Source organism: Balaenoptera physalus, assembly GCF_965194825.1.
Source record: "Balaenoptera physalus genome assembly, chromosome: 5".
NCBI lineage: Eukaryota > Metazoa > Chordata > Mammalia > Artiodactyla > Balaenopteridae > Balaenoptera > Balaenoptera physalus.
Window position 1 is genome coordinate 123,026,136 of NC_138884.1, and position 18,108 is coordinate 123,044,243.

Genomic DNA, 18,108 nt, shown 5'->3' on the forward strand with positions numbered 1-18,108 from the left:
TTGCTTTGGCATCTCCAAATCAAACATTCTTTTTGTTCAAATATTAAAGAACAATACCAATAGTTATGTTTTATTTTGAAGTTTAAAGCCGGGCTTCATAATCTCAGATTTTAACTTGTGATTTTTCACAAGTAACTCAAATATTGAAATGTATGTTTCTGAGGACAGGGGTTGGCTGCAGAGTGGAGCAGAGTATGAAACATAATTATTAGTTTTTAACTGACTTTTGATAATAAGAACAGAATCACCAGCTCAGCTATTACTACATTTTTGTTAATAATCAGTTTTTCTCGCATTAAATCTAAACAGATCTTCTAGTAGCAAATGTAGACCTTCAAGACCTTCAAAGAAAAATCAACAATCCCATTTTCTAGCAAAATTTATTTACCAGGAAGGTATAGATTTTTCAAACAACTAAATTGTTAATAAAGTTTTGCATAATAAATTAACCAAGTTAAATTATCAGAAACTGAGTCTGTTTGGTTCGGTCAAAGATGATTTTTGGTTTTAGTGTCTTTCACTGCTTGATAAAGTGAAGTGACTTACCACGCAGGCAGTGCAGTGTAGCAGAAAAGACTCCGCTGGATTAGTCTGGGTTCCAGCCCTGCCTGTATCCTGCCTTGTATGGTAGATTAGATGGATCACTTCAATTTCTCTGACTGTTGGCTTCATCATTTATAAAATGGGGAAAATACCTGTTCTCCTCCCTAGGGATCATTGTGATGTTTGTGAAAGAATCTTGGAAGAAACCTCACACACACACCCTGTGTAAAGCAAAGGCAATTGGTGAGTGGATTAAAGCCTAGAAATTTCATTGTTTCATTATGTGATGCCTAAACTAATAGACCTTTTTTATAAATAAAAATTTAGAGAACATTCTTATTTAATTCTATCACTTACTGAGCACAAGATGGGAAACATTGTTTTAATATTATCTCTATCTGGGGACTTCCCTGGCGGTCCAGTGGTTGGGACTCTGTGCTTTCACTGCAGGGGGCACGGGTTCGATCCCTGGTTGGGGAATTGGATCCTGCATGCCAAGCAGCGTGGCCAAAAATATATATATATTATTGCTATCTGTAGATATATGATGGCTCTAGCTGTAAAACTGGCCTGCTACTTTGAGTATATTGTAAAATCATGAGAAATTTTAATATTTGTTGTTTATTGAATGGGATACTCCTTAAAGTTCAATTTGTGTCTTTCTAACCTTGGTATTTGAGATGAAAAAGATAAAGCAGGCATTAGTCTGGATTTTGGAGATTTTTCTTTACCAAGAATTTTTATGGCCCTTTTCTTCTTGAAAATAGAAATTAAGGCCCTACTAATATTCAGGGTTCAGACAGTGTGTTTTCACTCAGAATAGATCATGAACCAAAAACAACTCTACAGTGGTCAACACCACCCAATCAGAAGAATGTTTTGATTTATTAAATTAATCTTTGAGAAAGTCAATAGATTCCCCAGCTCCTCTTACTGAGTGAGTTTTTGAAGGGAATAAGGAAGTGAGAGCTAAGTGTCCCTCACCCCATTTCTGTTGTAACAGCGTTGGGGAGAAGGAATGAGTGAAGCCTGATTGTGCTCTGATGGGCAGGAGCTAGGGCAAGAACACTGTGTAGGCTCTGACCCCTGCACGTTCACCAGACCTGCTGCACCTGACGGTACACCCTGGGATGGTGCTCTGTGAGCCAATCCAGATAGTCTGTCTCCAGGATAGGAAAGATGAGAACCAGAGAAAAAGACACCAACACCATATCCACTGTAAGTCATGTCCACCCAGAGGGAAAGAAAGCCCAAACTGCGAATCTCCACCCCGGGCTGAGGGAAGCAAAAGAAGATAGACTGAGCCATTTCCATCTCTTCCCTTTTTTTCTCACACCACTATTACTTCTTTCTCTTTTCTGAAGTGCCTTGTGTAAAGGACTGCTTAATATGGTAAATTATGCAGGTGGGCTAGAAAAAAGAGAAAAGGTTGGCCCAGAAGCAATTCTGCAACACCAATGTTTTCTGTTCATTAGGTTTTAGAACTCTGTTAACTTTAATATACTATAAATTATATAGATATATGCAACCCCATGTTCACTGAAGCATTACTTAAAATAGCCAAGATATGGAAACAACCTAAGTGTCCATCAGTGGATGAGTGCATAAAGAAGTTGTGGTATACAGTCAGCCCTCTAATCCACAAGTTCTGCATCCACAAATTCAACCAAACACAGATCAAAAATATTTGAAAAAAAATTCTAGAAAGTTCCAAAAAGCAAAACTTGAATTTGCCTCACTCCTGCAACTATTTACATACATAGCATTTACATTGTACTAGGTATTATAAGTGATCTAGAGATGATCTAAAGTATATGGGAGGCAAATCATAACTACAGTGAGGCATCTCCTCACACCGGTCAGAATGGCCATCATCAAAAAATCTACAAACAATAAATGCTGGAGAGGGTGTGGAGAAAAGGAAACCCTTCTACACTGTAGGTGGGAAATTGGTATAACCACTATGGAGAGCAGTATGGAGGTTCCTTAAAAAACTAAAAATAGATTTACCATATGATCCTACAATGCCACTCCTGGGCACATACCCAGAGAAAACCGTAATTCAAAAAGACACATGCACCTCAGTGTTCATAGCAGCACTGTTTACAAGAGCCAGGGCATGGAAGCAACCTAAATGCCCATCGACAGATGAATGGATAAAGAAGATGTGGTACATATATACAATGGAGTATTACTCAGCCATAAAAAAGAATTAAGTAATGACATTTGCAGCAATGTGGATGGACCTAGAGATTGTCATACTGAGTGAAGTAAGTCAGAAAAGGACAAATATCATATCACTTATATGTGAAATCGAAAAAAATGGTACAAATGAACTTATTTACAAAACAGAAATAGAGTCACTACAGTCTTATGGTTACCAGGGGGAAAAGGGCAGAGGGATAAATTGGGAGATTGGGATTGACATATACACGTTACTATATATAAAATAGATAACTAATAAGGACCTACTGTATAGCACAGGGAACTCTACTCAATACTCCATAATGACATGGGAAAAGAATCTTAAAAAGAGCAGATGTATGTATATGTATAACTGATTCACTTTGCTGTACAGCAGAAGGTAACACAACATTGAAATCAACTGTACTCCAATAAAAATTTTAAGAAAGAATTAAACGCAAATCTCTGGCAGAGGCAAGGTTATCGCATTATAGCGTTGAATAAAATTTTTATTTAAAAAATAAAGTATATGGTAGGATGTACATAGGTTATATGCAATACTACACAATTTTATATAAGAGACTTGAACATCCATGGATTTTGTTATCCAATGGGAATTTTGGAACCAGTCTCCCTCGGATACCAAAGGATGATGGAATATTATTCAGCCATTAAAAAAAAGGAAATCTTGCCATTTACGACAGCATCAATGAACCTTGAGGACATTATGCTAACTGAAATAAGTCAGACAGAGAAAGACAAATACCATATTGTCTCTCTTATATGTGGAATCTAAAAAACAAAAACAACAAAACAAAAAATCTCATAGAACAGAAAACAGATCAGTGTTGAGATGGGGGGCTGGGGTGGGAGAAATGGGAGAAGGGGGTCAAAAGGTAAAAAGAAAAAAAAAAACGGAATGTCAACTTATCAAAAAAATAGTATTGCCATTAAGGAAAAAAAAATATATATATATACTATAAATTAGAGAAAAAATTAAGTATGTAATTATAAGATATAGCTACCCCTTAGCAAAAGTAGAATACCATATACCATGCTATCAATCTCTTAACCACCTACTATACCTATTAACATTTATACCTATTATTATGTTCTATTTAAGAATATTGCTAAATGAATCAGAAGTTCTTTTAAAGATTTTGATGTGTTCCTGTTTAAAAGGTTTCAGTAGTCTCTGTCACATTAAAATAACTATGAAGACACATAAGATAAGTATTTGACACTCATAGCTGACCTAATCTCAGGAGTTGGGAGGAAGAGTCATGAGCTGTAAGGATGACAGCACTGGACTGGGAACACGCCTGGTGGACTGCCTGTATAATGCCATTAGAAACGGGCAGGCATGCCTACCTAAAAATAAAAAGATTCTCCGCTCTCCTTTATTAACTGTTGCCTGGATCAAAAATACAAGAGGGACACCAACCAGGAAATGGGGCAGCCATACTTCTAAGTGCAGCTGCCTCTTTCGGAGACAGCTGGGATGCTGGGCCCACTCTACATCAGGATATTTGGCAATGGCTGGAAACATTTTTAGTTGTCACAGCGTGTGGGGAAGGTGGAACATCTCCCCATCTAAGGGGCAGGGGCCAGAGATGCTGCCAAACATCCTATGACGCACAGGACGGCCCCCCACAGCAAAGAATTATCTACCCCCGCATGTCAAGAGCGCCGAAGTTGAGAGATCCTGCTCTACACCATCAAGACCTCTTCCTACATCGTTGCAGAAATCAAAATTTCTTGAAAACTGACAAAATGAGAGACTGGATGTGGAAACTAATGGTAGCATGAGCACAGGCGGGGAAGACTGTATCAAAGTCTTTGAGTAGTATTAGATGAAAACCAGTAGGAATTAGACTATGAGCTGTGCAAAATCAGCCTGCCATCTAGGTGTAGATCTGAGATGGAAAGTCAACTGTCATCCAAATGAACAGGAAGTGAAGCCAAGGGCAATTCCCATGGTGTTTAGATAGCTCTCATAAGTATATGTAACAAAAATATATCCTCAGATATACCAAGCCTCAAAAGTTATGGCATTTATACACTCTTCTTGGAAAAAAAAATTACTTGAGACCTAGCTCCAGATGGCCAAGAATGGATTGACTCAAGAAATGAAAAATAGGGGAAGTTTGGGTAGCAGAACTCCAGAATAAAGTTTAAATATGTGTTGTCAGATTGTACAGCTCAGAGGTAAAGCGTGGCTCTGTAATACTTCCTTTAACTATTCCTTACTCAATGTAAGGAACTGTTGAGAATCACATCTCCCTCCCTCCCTCCCTCTCTCTCTCCCTCCCTCCCTCCCTCCCTCTCTCTCTCCCTCCCTCCCTCCCTCCCTCCCTCTCTCCCTCCCTCCCTCCCTTCCTTCTTTGTATAGTTCATTTACAATGTTGTGTTAGTTTCAGGAGGACAGCAAAGTGATTCAGCTATACATACATAAATATCTATTTTTTTCAGGTTCTTTTTCCTTATAGGTTATTACAAAACATTGAGTATAGTTCCCTGTGCTATACAGTAGGTCCTTGTTGGTTATCTATTTTATATATAGTACTGTGTATATGTTAATCCCAAACTCCTAATTTGTCCCTCCTCCCCCTTTTCCCCTTTGGTAACCATAAGTTTGTTTTCTGTGTCTGTGGGTCTATTTCTGTTTTGTACATAAGTTCATTTGTATCATTTTTTTAATATAGATTCCACATATAAGCGATATGATATTTGTCTTTCTTTGTCTGGTTTACTTCACTTAGTATGATAGTATGATAATCTCTAGGTCCATCCGTGTTGCTACAAATGACATTATTTCATTCTCTTTTATGGCTGAGTAAAACCCATTATATAAATATACCACATCTTCTTTATCCATTCCTCTGGCAATGACATTTAGGTTGTTCCCACATCTTGGCTATTGTAAATAGTGATACTATGAACACTGGGGTGCACATATCTCTTTCAATTATGATTTTCTCTGAATATATGTCCAGGAGTGGGATTGCAGGATCATATGGTAACTCTATTAGTTTTTTCAGGAACCTCTAGAGTGTTCTCCACAGTGGTGTACCAATTTACATTCCCACCAACAGTGTAGGAGGGTTCCTTTTTCTCCACACCCTCTCCAGCAATTATTATTTGTAGATTTTTTGATGATGGCCATTCTGACCGGTGTGACGTGATACCTCGTGGTAGTTTTGAGTTGCATTTCTCTAATAATTAACAATGTTGAACATTTTTTCATGTGCCTGTGGGCCATCTGTATGTCTTCTTTGGAAAAATGTGTATCTAGATCCTCTGCCCATTTTTTGATTGGGTTGTTTGTATTTTTGATATTGAGCTGTATTCTCTTTTTGGTATATTTTGGAGATTAATCTCTTGTCGGTCACATCATTTGCAAATATTTTCTCCCATTCTGTATGCTGTCTTTCCGTTTTATGGTTTCCTTTGCTGTGCAAAAGCTCTTAAGTTTATTAGGTCCCATTTGTTTATTTTTGTTTTTATTCCCATTACTCTAGGTGACACATCCAAAAAGACATTGCTGTGATTTATGTCAAAGAATGTTCTGCCTATGTTTTCCTCTAAGAGTTTTATAGTATCTGGTCTTACATTTAGGACTTTAATCCATTTTGAGTTTATTTTATGTGGGGTGTTAGAGAATGTTCTAATTTCATTCTTTTACATGTAGCTGTCCAGTTTTCCCAGCACGACCTATTAAAGAGACTGTCTTTTCTGCACTGTATATACTCTTGCCACCTTTGTCATAGATTAATTGACCATAGGTGTATGGATTTATTTCTGGGCTTTCTATCCTATTCCATTAATCTGTACTTCTGTTTTTGTGCAAGTACTATATTGTTTTGATGACTGTGGCTTTGTAGTATAGTCTGAAGTCAGGGAGCCTGATTCCTCCAGCTCTGTTTTTGTTTCTCAAGATTGCTTTGACTATTCGGGGTCTTTTGTGTTTCCATACAAATTTAAAAATTATTTGTTCTAGTTCTGTGGAAAATGCCATTGGTAATTTGATAGGGATTGCCTTGAATCTGTAGATTGCTCTGGGTAGTATAGTCATTTTCACAATATTGATTCTTCCAATCCAAGAACACGGTACATCTTTCCATCTGTTTGTGTCATCTTCAATTTCTTTTATCAGCTTCCTATAGTTTTCAGAGTACAGGTCTTTTGCCTCCTTAGGTAGGTTTATTCCTAGGTATTTTATTCATTTTGATGTGATGGTAAATGGGATTGTTTCCTTAATTTCTCTTTTCTGATCTTTCATTGTTAGTGTATAGAAATGCAACAGATTTCTGTGTATTAATTTTGTATCCTGAGACTTACTGAATTAATGGATGAGCTCTAGTAGTTTTCTGGTAGCGTCTTTAGGATTTTCTATGTGTATTATCATGTCATCTGCAAACAGTGACAGTTTTACTACTTCTTTTCCAATTTGGATTCCTTTTATTTCTTTTTCTTCTCTGATTGCCATGGCTAGGACTTCCAGAACTATGTTGAATAAAAGTCACAAGAGTGGACATCCTTGTCTTGTTCCTGGTCTTAGAGGAAATGGTTTCAGCTTCTCACCACTGAGTATGACGTTAGTTGTGGGTTTGTCATATATGGCCTTTATTATGTTGAGGTAGGTTCCCTGTATGCCCACTTTCTGGAGAGTTTTTATCATAAATGGATGTTGAATTTTATCAAAAGCTTTTTCTGTGTCTATTGAGATGATCTTATAGTTTTTATTCTTCAATTTGTTAATGTGGTGCATCACACTGATTGATTTGCAGATATTGAAAAGTCCTTGCTCTGTACTTCCACTGCAGGGGGCACAGGTTCGATCCCTGGTCAGGGAACTAAGATCCCACAAGCTGTGCAGCATGGCCAAAAAAATAAATAAATTAAATAAATAAATTTTAAAAGTCCTTGCATCCCTGGGATAAATCCCACTCAGCATGGTGCATGATTCTTTTAATGTATTGTTGAATTCGGTTTGCTAGTATTTTGTTGAGGATTTTTACGTCTATGTTCATCAGTGATATTGGCCTGTAATTTTCTTTTTTGTGATATCTTTGTCTGATTTGGTATCAGGGTGATGCTGGCCTCATAGAATGAGTTCAAAAGTGTTCCTTCCTCTGCCATTTTTTGGAATAATTTCAGAAGGATAGGTGTTAACTCTTCTCTAAATGTTTGGTAGAGTTCGTTTGTGAAGCCGTCTGGTCCTGGATTTTCGTTTGTTGGGAGTTTTTAAATCACAGATTCAATTTCAGTACTTGTAATTAGTCTGTTCATATTTTCTATTTCTTCCTGGTTAAGTCTTGGGAGATTGTACCTTTCTAAGAATCTGTCCATTTCTTTTCTTTTTTTTAAAATTATTACTAGTTTACTTTACACTCTTTTCTTACTAAGATTTTTTTTCTTTTTTTTTGGCTGTGTTGTGTTTTTGTAGCTGTGCAGGGGCTTTCTCTAGTTGCAGCGAGTGGGGACTGCTCTTTGTTCTGGTGTGCAGGCTTCTCACTGCAGTGTCCTCTCCTGCTGCGGAGCGTGGGCTCTAGGCCCGTGAGCTTCAGTAGTTGTGGCCCGCGGGCTCCAGAGTGCAGGCTCAGTAGTTGTGGCGCATAGGCTTAGTTGCTCCATGACATGTGGGATCCTCCCGGACTGGGGCTCGAACCCGTGTCCCCTGGATTGGCAGGCGGATTCTTAACCACTGTGCCACCAGGGAAGTCCCTGTCCATTTCTTCTACCTAGAAGAATCAGTAGAGCTTAGTAAAAAATAAGTGAAACGTCTCATTGCTGAAGCAAAGGAAAAATTACAAGAAGAGGGTGGCAGTGATGAAGAGAAGACGGACGATCCTTCAGAAGATGGCATGCAGGGTGCCTGTACCCAGGCCCGACCTCAGGAGCCCCTGGAGGACGGTGACCCAGAGGATGACAGGACACTGGATGATGATGAGCTGGCCGAGTATGACTTAGATAAATATAATGAAGAAGGTGACCCAGATACTGAAACTCTTGGTGAATCTCTTTTGGGTCTTACAGTCTATGGGAGTAATGATCAAGATCCTTATGTTACTCTGAAAGATACAGAGCAGTATGAACGTGAAGTTTTCTTGATTAAGCCCAATGACATTCTCATAGTTTGTGGCAGAGCTGAACAGGACCAATGCAATTTAGAGGTACATGTTTATAATCAAGAAGAAGATTCTTTTTATGTCCACCATGATATCCTGTTGTCTGAATACCCTTTGAGTGTGGAATGGCTGAATTTTGATCCTAGCCCAGATGATTCAACTGGAAATTACATTGCTGTGGGAAACATGACCCCCATTATTGAAGTGTGGGATTTTGATATAGTGGAACTCTTTAGAGCCAGTCTTTACACTTAGAAGTAAGCTATCAAAAAAGAAGAAAAAGAAAGGAAAGATGAATTCCTCAGCAGATGGGCATACCGATGCTGTCCTTGACCTTTCTTGGAATAAGCTGATCAGAAATGTGCTGGCCAGTGCATCAGCTGATAACACTGTTATTCTGTGGGATACGTCCTTGGGGAAACCAGCAGCCAGCCTTGCCATACATACAGACAAGATCCAGACTCTCCAGTTTCATCCATTTGAAGCATAGACTCTGATTTCTGGATCATATGGTAAGTCAGTGGCTTTGTATGACTGCCAAAGTCCAGAGGAAAGCCATCAAATGTGGCGATTCAGTGGGCAGATTGAGAGTGACTTGGAATCACTTTTCACCTTGTCATTTTTTGGCCAGTACAGATGACGGTTTTGTATATAATTTGGATGCACGTTCAGATAAGCCAATTTTTACACTTAATGCACACAATGATGAAATTTCTCATCTTGATCTAAGCAGTCAAATCAAGGGCTGTCTTGTGACTGCATCAGCAGACAGGTATGTGAAGATCTGTGTGAAGAATCTGTCCATTTTATTGGAATATAGTTTTTCGTAGTAGACTCTTATGATCCTTGGTATTTCTGTAGTGCCGGTTGTGACTTCTCCTTTTTCATTTCTGATTCGGGCCCTCTCCCTTTTTTTCTTGATGAGTTTGGCTAAAGGTTTATCAATTTTGTTTATCTTTTCAAAGAATCAGCTTTTAGTTTCATTGATCTTTTCTATGGTGTTCTTCATCTCTGTTTCATTTATTTCTGCTCTGATCTTTATGATTTCTTTCCTTTAACTAACTTTGGGTTTTGTTTGTTCTTCTTTCTCTAGTTGCTTTAGGTGTAAGGTTAGGTTGTTTATTTGAGATTTTTCTTGTTTCCTGAGGTAAGCTTGTATTGCTATATACTTCCCTCTTAGAACTGCTTTTAGAACTGCTGCATCCCATAGGTTTTGGATCACTGTGTTTTCATTTTCATTTATCTCTAGATATTTTTTGAGTTCTTCTTTCATTTCTTCAATGATCCATGGGTTGTGTAGTAGCATATTGTTTAGCCTCCATGTGTTTGTTTTTTGCAGTTTTTTTCTTGTAGTTGATTTCTAATCTCATAGCGTTGTGGTCAGAAAAGATGCTTGATATGATTTCAGTTTTCTTAAATTTACTGAGGCTTGCTTTGTGGCCCAGCATGTGATCTATCCTGGAGAATGTTCCATCTGCACTTTAAAAGAATGTATATTCTGCTGCTTTTGGATGGAATGCTCTATAAATATCAATTAAGTCCATCTGGTCTAATGTGTCATTTAAGGCCTGTGTTTTCTTATTGATTTTCTGTCTGGATGATCTGTCCATTGACGAAAATGGGTTGTTAAAGTTCCCCACTATTATTGTATAAGTGTCAATTTCTCCTTTTATGTCTGTTAACATTTGCCTTAATTATTGAGGTGCTCCTATGTTGAGTGCATGTTATTTGCAATTGTTATATCTCTTGGATTGATCCCTTGACCATTATGTAGAGTCCTTTGTCTGTTGTAACAGTCTTTATTTTAAAGCCTATTTTGTCTGATATGAGTATTGCTACTCCAGGTGTCTTTTGATATCTATTTGCATGGAATACCTTTTTTTTCATCCCCTCACTTTCAGTCTGTATGTGTGTCTCTAGATCTGAAGTGCATCTCCTGTAGAAAGCATATATACAGGTCTTGTTTTTGTATCCATTCAGCCAGTCTGTGTCTTTTGGTTGGAGCATTTAATCCATTTACATTTGAGGTAATTATCGATATGTATATTCTTATTGCCATTTTGTTAATTGTTTTGGATTTGTTTTTGTAGGTCTTTTTTATTCCTTTCCTCTTTTATTCTCTTATCCTGTGATTTGATGACTATCTTTAGTATTGTGTTTGGATTCCTTTTTCTTTTGTGTGTGGTGGTATATCTATTATAGATTTTTGGTTTGTGGTCACCATGAGGTTTTGATATAGCAGTCTGTATATATATATGATTGTTTTAAGTTGCCGGTCTCTCTCTTTTTTTTAACATTTATTTATTTATTTGGCTGCGCCAAGTCTTAGTTGCGGCACACAGCATCTTCGTTGCAGCATGCAGGATCTTTAGTCGCGGCATGTGGGATCTTTAGTTGCAGCATGCGGGCTCTTAGTTGCAGCGTGTGGGATCTAGTTCCCTGACCAGGGATTGAACCTGGGCCCCCCTGCGTTGGGAGCATGGAGTCTTAACCACTGGACCACCAGGGAAGTCCCAAATTGCTGGTCTCTTAATTTCAAATATCCTACATTTCCACTCTTCTCCTCTCATGATTACTGGTTTAGATGTTATATTTGTATGTGAATGATTTTCTACCTTTACTATATGTTTGCCTTTACTGGTGAGCTTTCCCAATTTGTAGTTTTTGTGTTTCTAGTTGTGGCCTTTTCTGCCTAGAGAAGTTCTTTTAGCATTTGTTATAAAGCTGGTTTGGTGGTGCTGAATTCTTTTAGCTTCTGCTTATCTGTAAAGCTTTTGATTTCTCCATCAAATCTGAGAGCCTTGCTGGGTAGAGTATTCTTGGTTGTAGGTTTTTCCCTTTCATCACTTTAAATATATTTTACCATCCCCTCTGGCCTGCAGAGTTTCTGGTGAAAAATTAGCTGATAACCTTATGGGGATTCCATTACATGTTATTTGCTGGTTTCCCTTGTTGCTTTTAATATTTTCTCTTTATCTTTAATTTTCATCAGTTTGATTACTGTGTGTCTCAGTATGTTCCTCCTTGGGTTAATCCTATATGAGACTCTCTGCACTTCCTGGATTTGGGTGACTGTTTCCTTTCTGTTGTTAGGGAAGTTTTCAACTATTATCTCTTCAAATATTTTCTCAGGCTCTTTCTCTCTCTCTCTTCTACTTCTGGGACCCCTATAATGTGAATGTTGGTGCATTTGATGTTGTCCCAGAGGTCTCTTAAACTGTCCTCATTTCTTTTTCTTTATTCTGTTCCATGGCAGTGATTTCCACCATTCTGTCTTCCAGCTCACTTATCCATTCTTCTGCCTCATATATTCTGCTATTGATTCCTTCTAGTGTGTTTTTCATTGCAGTTATTGTATTCTTCAACTCTGGTTGTTCTTTATCTTTTCTAACTCTTTGTTAAAAACTTCTTGTAGTTTATCGCTCTGTGCATCCATTCTTTTCCCGAGTTCTTGGATCATCGTTATGATCACTACTCTGAACTCTTTCTCAGGTAGATAGCCTATCTCTATGTCACTTAGTTGTTCTTCTGGGGTTTTGTCTTGTTCTTTTGTCTGGAACATATTCCTTTGCTATCTCATTTTGTCTACATTTATATTTGTATTTTTATATATATGGAAGGTTAGTTATGTTTCTCAACCTTGGATAAGGGGTCCTCTGTGGGAGGTGTCCTATGAGTCCCAGCAGTACACTTCCCTCTTGTCACACAAGGGTCAGGGACCAGCTGGTGTCAGGGTAGGTTATGATCTGTCTGCTGACTTGGTTCCACAGGCTGCCGGATCTTAGTTTTCTTGCTTCTGGTGTCTGCCCTTGGTGGGTGAGGCTGGTCTAGAGGCTTGTGCAGGCTTCCTGGTGGGAGGGGCCAGTGCCTGGGCACTGGTGGGTGGAACTGGGTCTTGGCCCTCTGGTGGGTGGGGCCATGTCTAGGGGCGTGTCAAGAGGTGGCTGTGGGCCCAGGAAGTTGTTAGGCAGCCTGTCTGCTGATGAGTGGGGCGGTGTTCCTGCCCTATTGCTTGGCCTGAGGCGTCCCAACACTGGAGTCCACAGGCTTTTAGGGTGGGCCAGGTCTTGGTCCCAAAATGGCAGTCTCCAGGACAGTTCACAATGATGGATGCTCCCCAGTGCACCCACCACTGGTGTCCTTGTCCTCACAGTGAGCCACAGCTGCCCTCCACCTTCACAGGAGACCCTCTAAGACCAGCAGGTAGGTCTGGCCCAGGCTCCTATGAAGTCACTGCTTTTGCCCTGGGTCCTGGTGCACATGAGACCTTGTGTGCACCCTCCCAGAGTGGAGTCTCTGTTTCCCCCAGTCCTGTGGAGCTCCTGCACTCAAGCGCTGCTGGCCTTCAAAGCCAAATGCTCTGGGGGCTCCTCCTCCTGATGCCAAACCCCCAGGCTGAGGAGCCTGACGAGGGGCTCAGAACTCTCCTGTGGTAGAACTTTTGTCATATAATTGTTCCCCAGTTTGTGGGTTGCCGACCCGGGGGTTATGAGATTTGATTATATCATGTGTGTGTCCCTCCTACCATCTTGTTGGGTTTCTTCTTTATGTCTTTGGATGTAGAACATTTTTTTTGGTAGGTTCCAGTCTTTTTAATTTTTAATCTCCTCATAAGAGGAGATGAGCTCAAGGTCCTTCTGTTCTGCCATCTTGTGTTTTGTGAAAATGTGGCTCCTTTCTTGTCCATGTAATTGACATAAGGTGGCACTCAAGTTTGCACTCTCAGTACAGTTGGGAAGTAAACTGGCCCATTAAGGTCACTCCTTTTCTTCTGGTTGTAAGACACACAATTCCAGTGTAGAAAAGTAACTTCCAACTAAGCAAGGCCTCTTTGGGGTAATGGCAGATTGTTAAAGGCTTCTCTCCCCTCCTGTTTTCCCAGATGGTGATGCGGAGCTCAGCTGGGGCACCCACCCTGTCTAGCCTACAGGTGGCATCTCACATGCTATCCTCAGGCCTGGGTCTCTGTCCTAGTGAATCTACTGAGGATGTGCTGGGCTCAAGGGGCTTTTGGGCCCCACCAGGGTCCCCAAGGGGCAATGAGTTATTTCTGAGGTGTCTCCTATCCAGTCAGGTATTGCCTGGAACTCGAGAGTCACATCTTTCACTTACATTAAAAGAGCAAATGCTGTTGCAATCATTAACACATTGTGGACAAGGCTTGGAGAATTACAACTTTGTTTCTTCGTTAGATTTATTTTTCTCCCAAACAAAAGAAGAGTTTCATAGAGGTAGACTGGTCATTTTTTACAGTGAATTAATTCAAGTAAGCAATTTTCTGCATCTTTAAAATAAATATTAAGTGACTTGAATCACTCATAAAAATATGAGTTGTTTTTAATTGGTAAAGACAAACATTTCATTGGTATTATAATCAAGCCCTTGCCATTTTTCCATGTAGGATAAGTAAATGTTCCTTTGTTAATAATGGCTAAAAATCATACAACAAATGGTTTAACTTATTTACATATTTACATATGGAATATAAGCATAGAAAAAAGACTGAAGCAATATGTTAGTAATTATTATCTCTGGGTAGTGAATCTCCAGGTGCTTTTTATTTTCTATTGTATACTCTTCTGTATTTTGCAGATTTTCTATAAGGGGAATGTATTTTTTTTATAATATTTTAAAATCCATTATATACTATATATACCAATAACTACTATGCAAATAAATGCACAGGAAAGAGAGTATAGAATGAAATGAGCCAAAGGGAGTCTTTCATCCATCCATTCATTCATTCATTCATTCATCCAACAGATACTTACTGAGCACCTACTATACCAGGGTCATGGCCAGTTTTGAGCAGTGCTGTCTTCAGGAATGAACTTTTAGTTCATTTTTCGTCTTTCTTTTGTACTGCTTAAAAGTTTTATTGTGAATATGTTGTTACTTATGAAATGACAGGGCATTATATTTATTTTTAAAAGATTCGGCTAGAGCTGTAGTTCAGAAAGGAGCGTGTTGGTATAACTGTGTAGACATGTTTTAACAGATGAGCTTTTGAGATATTCACTTATTTTTGAAGTAACATTGGTATTCCCCGTAAAGGCATTTTCCTGCTCCTTGTAAAATTCATTTCTTTAGCAAACAGAAGCCATAATTTTTAGATAAAAATTATTTTTATTAGTGAGATTTTATATTACTTTCAACATCTGCCTATCCATCTTAATATAAGTAACTATACTTTTTCTGAAGAGCAAAATTTTACATATGTTTATTTACTTTTGTTTAAATATCTTATTTCAATAATGGGTTTGGGGTAATAAAAATATACAAGTGTATAATGTAAAATGAATTTGAAATTATATAAATACAAACTATATCATGTCTTTTTGCGAATAAGATTTATCTTTTTCACTCTTTTTCTTCTGTTTTTCTTCTGCTTGTTTTTCAAAATAATCTTTAAGGAGATGGTTCAGCTGTGGTTCATACTGGCTTGCGTGTTGCAATCCATCTTCCCTCCCTTAGAAAGACACAAAACATGAGACAACTATATTTTACAGTAGTTTCCATATTATCATTTCACTCATCTCCCATAGTGGCAAATTCAGAGCTGTTCCTACCTGAACCACCCCAAGCACTAACCCAAAAGTCAGTTTTAATTCAAAATGCTTGAATTAAATACATTTTTATTTTACCTTCACAGTGTTGGATCACACGCCCCCATAGTCGATTTTTCCTCAGACAGGCTAAATTTCCTACAATCAACAAATGCCTCCTTCCTCTGGTCAATGCAACATTCATTCTTTTCTCTGAATCAATAAATCCTACTTGTCTGGTCCTTACGCAGGACAGAATAATGATCTCCTTTTCAGCTCCCTGAAAAGCATCTACTGTGGACACCTGCACAGCTTTCATATCAGGATGGTCAAAGTCCACGGCACTGAGTAAATGACAGAGCTGTGGAGGAAAGAAGACAAGGCTCATGTGGTGCAGACGTCATGAAGAACCTACGCCTCTCAACCTACCCACAGCAGCTGTCATCGTTTAACTAATAGTGGGTAATTTTCATTTTCTTTTTTATTACTCACAGAGATTTGGCTAATTTCTGAAATGATAAATAACTAATGATAATGTAAGTTATGAAACAAAATCAAAGTGATGATTTATCTTTTGCTAGGAAACTTATTTAGATAAGCTAATTTAGAGCTGATAAACTAAATGAAACAGATGAAAAATACTAAAAATAAATAAATATAAATGAAAACTAGTTAGAAGTAACTGGCTTGTGTGTAGATTAATATCTGGTATCTATCTTTGATTTACTGATAAAATGTAATAATAATGAAAGAACATTTTGGAAAACAGATTCAATCCCATCTGTCCCAAAACACAAAGCATATACCATATTTCCTTCCCTCTAATTTGTTTATTTGCATTTTTGCCCCAACAGCTGTAAACTGAATTTAATTAAACCTTGTTAGGTTTACATTTAATTACACAGAAAAAAAGCCAGACTAGACAAAAGTCTGAATGCTGCTTTTTTAATATATTAACTACAGTCCCCAAAGTTTTTCTAGCACCAAACCAACACAAACCAAACTACTACAAATGTGATATCAAATATTATAATATGAAATTATAATATTTAATAACGATAAATATCATAATAGGTAATACAAACCTTGTACATTTGGGATTTGTATAATGTTATCACCCCAATCATGGAGCCCGCTATTCCACTTGCAATCAGTGATTGGATCAGCTTGAGTGTAAAAGCAGCTTCTGCCACATTATGAAAGCTGTTATCTCTTTCAATCTGGAATAAGAAACAGAACCTAAATTACATTTCCCAGAAACACTACAGAAAGACCAAGAAAAGCATGCAAACAAGAACAATAAAATTAAAACAGGAAACTAAACTGTGTAGACTCTTATGAACACTAATGTCATTTACCTGTTCCAGTCCTTTAACGTTATAGAAACACAGGGTTGGGAGCCATTCCAGTAAAGGGCTCCTCTCTGTTTCTGAAACACCATTCATGAGGTTTCCTTCATAAAACAGATCATTAGCAATAGCACTGATTGTAGGGTGACAACGGTACTGGGTTCTCAATAGAACTGGTTTGTGACCCTAAGAAATTTAAGTGCAGAAAAATAAGGAATTAAAACAGCATTTTTTTTCTTAGTGGAAAAAAAATCCACAATAATATTTTAAAGTTTAAAAATACTGCCATATTGTGCTCTTAGTAAATTAATTACAACCATGATAAAATGAATAAAAAGGATTTTTTTGAATTTACTAAAAATATTTTTATAGTAAACTTTTTATACCAGAAAATTGTAAAATATAAACAAATCTTAGAGTATCTAATAAGTATGGTACCTAACATCATGCTTTCATAATCTATATGGAATTGGCCTAACACTAAATTGAAAATAAATCTTTAAAAAAATTAGAAACTGTTGTTGATAACTTATTAACTATCCTCCTTAGGTACAAGCCATTTTTCATTCTGAATCTTCAAAGAAGTTTCCGATTTTCTTAATACATCATAAACCAACTCCCATCTACTTCAGGGCTTTCCTTGAGTATGTTCTTTATTTGCAAAATGTTCTGTAATATTGTTTGAACATTTTGAATAGTTACAAGGCACTCTAATACTATGTAATAAAATGCAGGATTAGTGATCACATGGACAAAGGGTCTTCTATGGGGGAGAAATATGTGAGGAAAAAAATCAATTCCGAATACTCTTTTAGGGCATAAATATGTGAAAAGACAACCCACCAAATGGAAGAAAATATTTGCAAATCATATATCTGATAAGGGATTACTATCCAAAATATATAAAGAACTCCTACAACTCAACAACACAACAAACAACCCAATTCAAAAATAGGCAAAGGGCTTGAATAGGCATTTTTCCAAAGATAAGTGCATGAAAAGATGCTAAACATGATTAGACATTAGGGAAACCACAATGAGATACCACTTTATACCCATTACGATAGCTGTTATTTTAAAAAATGAAAAATAACAAGTGTTGGTGAAGATGTGGAGAAATTAGAACCGTTGTACATTGCTGCTGGGAATGTAAAGTGGAGCAGCTGCTATGGAAAAGAGTTTGGCAGTTTCTCAAAAGTTAAACACAGAATTACCATCAGATCCAGCAGTTGCACTTCTGGGTGTATACTCAAAAAAACTGAAAGCAGAGACTTGAACAGATAATTGATACCAATTTTCCTAACAGCATTATTCACAATAGCTGAAGGGCGGAAATAACCCCAATGTCCATCAACA

General features: G+C 37.8%; 1 protein-coding gene, 1 long non-coding RNA gene and 1 pseudogene across 11 annotated transcripts in view; 2 read left to right on the top strand and 1 right to left on the bottom strand.

The window, feature by feature from the left end:
- Nucleotides 1–16,490, top strand: part of LOC309661368 — a 33,301-nt gene extending 16,811 nt beyond the window's left edge. Inside the window, exons 3-4 of the long non-coding RNA XR_014263982.1 lie at nt 712–786; nt 15,680–16,490. This is a non-coding gene — a long non-coding RNA (uncharacterized lncRNA). The remainder of the gene's footprint in view (nt 1–711; nt 787–15,679) is intronic.
- Nucleotides 5,099–11,734, top strand: LOC309660926 (periodic tryptophan protein 1 homolog pseudogene; annotated as a pseudogene). Its single transcript has one exon. The product of its transcript is annotated as a periodic tryptophan protein 1 homolog pseudogene (transcript).
- ZGRF1 (zinc finger GRF-type containing 1) overlaps nt 12,643–18,108 on the bottom strand; it is a 77,266-nt gene continuing 71,800 nt past the window's right edge. For all 9 annotated transcript variants that reach the window (XM_082462739.1, XM_082462737.1, XM_082462741.1 and 6 more), the window contains 4 exons: nt 16,762–16,938; nt 16,489–16,623; nt 15,503–15,764; nt 12,643–15,327 (listed from right to left, as the gene is read on the bottom strand). In XM_082462739.1, the coding sequence (XP_082318865.1) occupies nt 15,182–15,327; nt 15,503–15,764; nt 16,489–16,623; nt 16,762–16,938 (720 nt within the window). In that variant the 3' untranslated portion in view covers nt 12,643–15,181. The remainder of the gene's footprint in view (nt 15,328–15,502; nt 15,765–16,488; nt 16,624–16,761; nt 16,939–18,108) is intronic.